The sequence below is a fragment of the Pteropus vampyrus genome, unplaced genomic scaffold, assembly GCF_000151845.1.
Source record: "Pteropus vampyrus isolate Shadow unplaced genomic scaffold, Pvam_2.0 Scaffold263, whole genome shotgun sequence".
NCBI classification, from domain to species: domain Eukaryota; kingdom Metazoa; phylum Chordata; class Mammalia; order Chiroptera; family Pteropodidae; genus Pteropus; species Pteropus vampyrus.
The window spans coordinates 1,341,927-1,343,106 of record NW_011889044.1 but is presented as its reverse complement, the minus strand read 5'-3'; the positions used below and the strand labels follow the sequence as shown (position 1 = coordinate 1,343,106).

At 63.8% G+C, this 1,180-nt stretch overlaps 1 protein-coding gene across 1 annotated transcript in view; it reads right to left on the bottom strand.

The window, feature by feature from the left end:
- Position 1: 1 nt before the first annotated feature.
- Positions 2-1,180, bottom strand: part of ANXA5 (annexin A5) — a gene marked incomplete at both ends in the record, with an annotated part of 15,242 nt that continues 14,063 nt past the window's right edge. The window contains one exon of the mRNA XM_011375171.1: positions 2-22. Coding sequence (XP_011373473.1) covers positions 2-22 — 21 coding nt within the window. The remainder of the gene's footprint in view (positions 23-1,180) is intronic.

Here is a 1,180-nt window from a genome sequence, read left to right as displayed (position 1 = left end):
CATAGTCCCCGGACGTGTCACTCTGGAACCGGAAGCTCTCCGTCACCTCCGTCCCGCACGGGAGCCACGGAGAGCTGAAGCTAAGACCTGCCTGGCGACCACTTTTATTCCTGACTCTGCCCCCAAGCGGGTGGCCTCTGGGACTCAGCGACGGTCCCCGGGACGTGACTCGCGGTCTCAGTCTGCCCGTCCGCCCCGGAAGGCGCCGGTCTGAGAGTGCAGTGTGCTCGCCCCGGGTGGCGCGGGGCACACGAAGCTCCCAACTGCACTCAAAGCCCGCTCTCTGGACCGACGCGGAGTGTGTATCACGCTGGGCGGGTTACGGGGAGGGGGCTGGAACGGCCCGGCTCATAGCTGTGCCTCGAGGACAGAAGGGCAGGGTGTGCTTTGCCTGCGCTTGGCCCACACGCAGGCGCGTGTGACAGATTTTAAACAACGTGGCAAGTATGAGAACATGGGAGAACTCTAGGGCCCTACAGCCCAGACACACGACACACGACACACGGCACACGACTCACGGGAGCGGGCAGCCGGCTTGGCCGAGGTGCGGCTCTGCCCACGGCCCACACCCCGCTTCATCAAAAAGGAGAGGGCGAGGTGGAGACAGGTGGGGGAGACAGAGAACCCCCCCCCCCCCCCAGCCCGTGCACAGGACGGAGGAGGGACGGAGGAAGGAAGGTCGAAAGGCCGTAAGCCGCGCTTAATCCTGCGCTGCAGCGTCCCTTGTTTTTACAACAACAAAGAGAGTGATACCTAAGCTCCCGACTTCCTCCTGATGTGGCCTGGTTGGTTCTTTCCTGAACTACGAGCCAGTACTGGAGATAAGGGGATAGGGGACAATCAAGAAAGGAGAGGCCGAGACCAAAGAAAGGGACTTAAAAAGACAGCCGGAACCAACCGAGGAGGGAACACGCACAGGGTAACCATGGCCACGGGGCGGGCGCGCTGGGCTCTCCGTGGCCACCACGGAATGATGCCTCGGAACTCGCCCAGAGCCTCAGCCTCACCAAGAGCCAGGTTCCCCCGGGAGCCGGCGTGGACCGCGGGACACAGCCCGCCCAGCCCCCCGAGCCACAGCGCCAGGACTGCCTCGCCTGCTGGACACCGGCCGCCTGGGGCTTTGCAGACGGAACCGAAGGACGGGAAGGTGCTACTACCTTGATCATGGAGTACAGGGAGG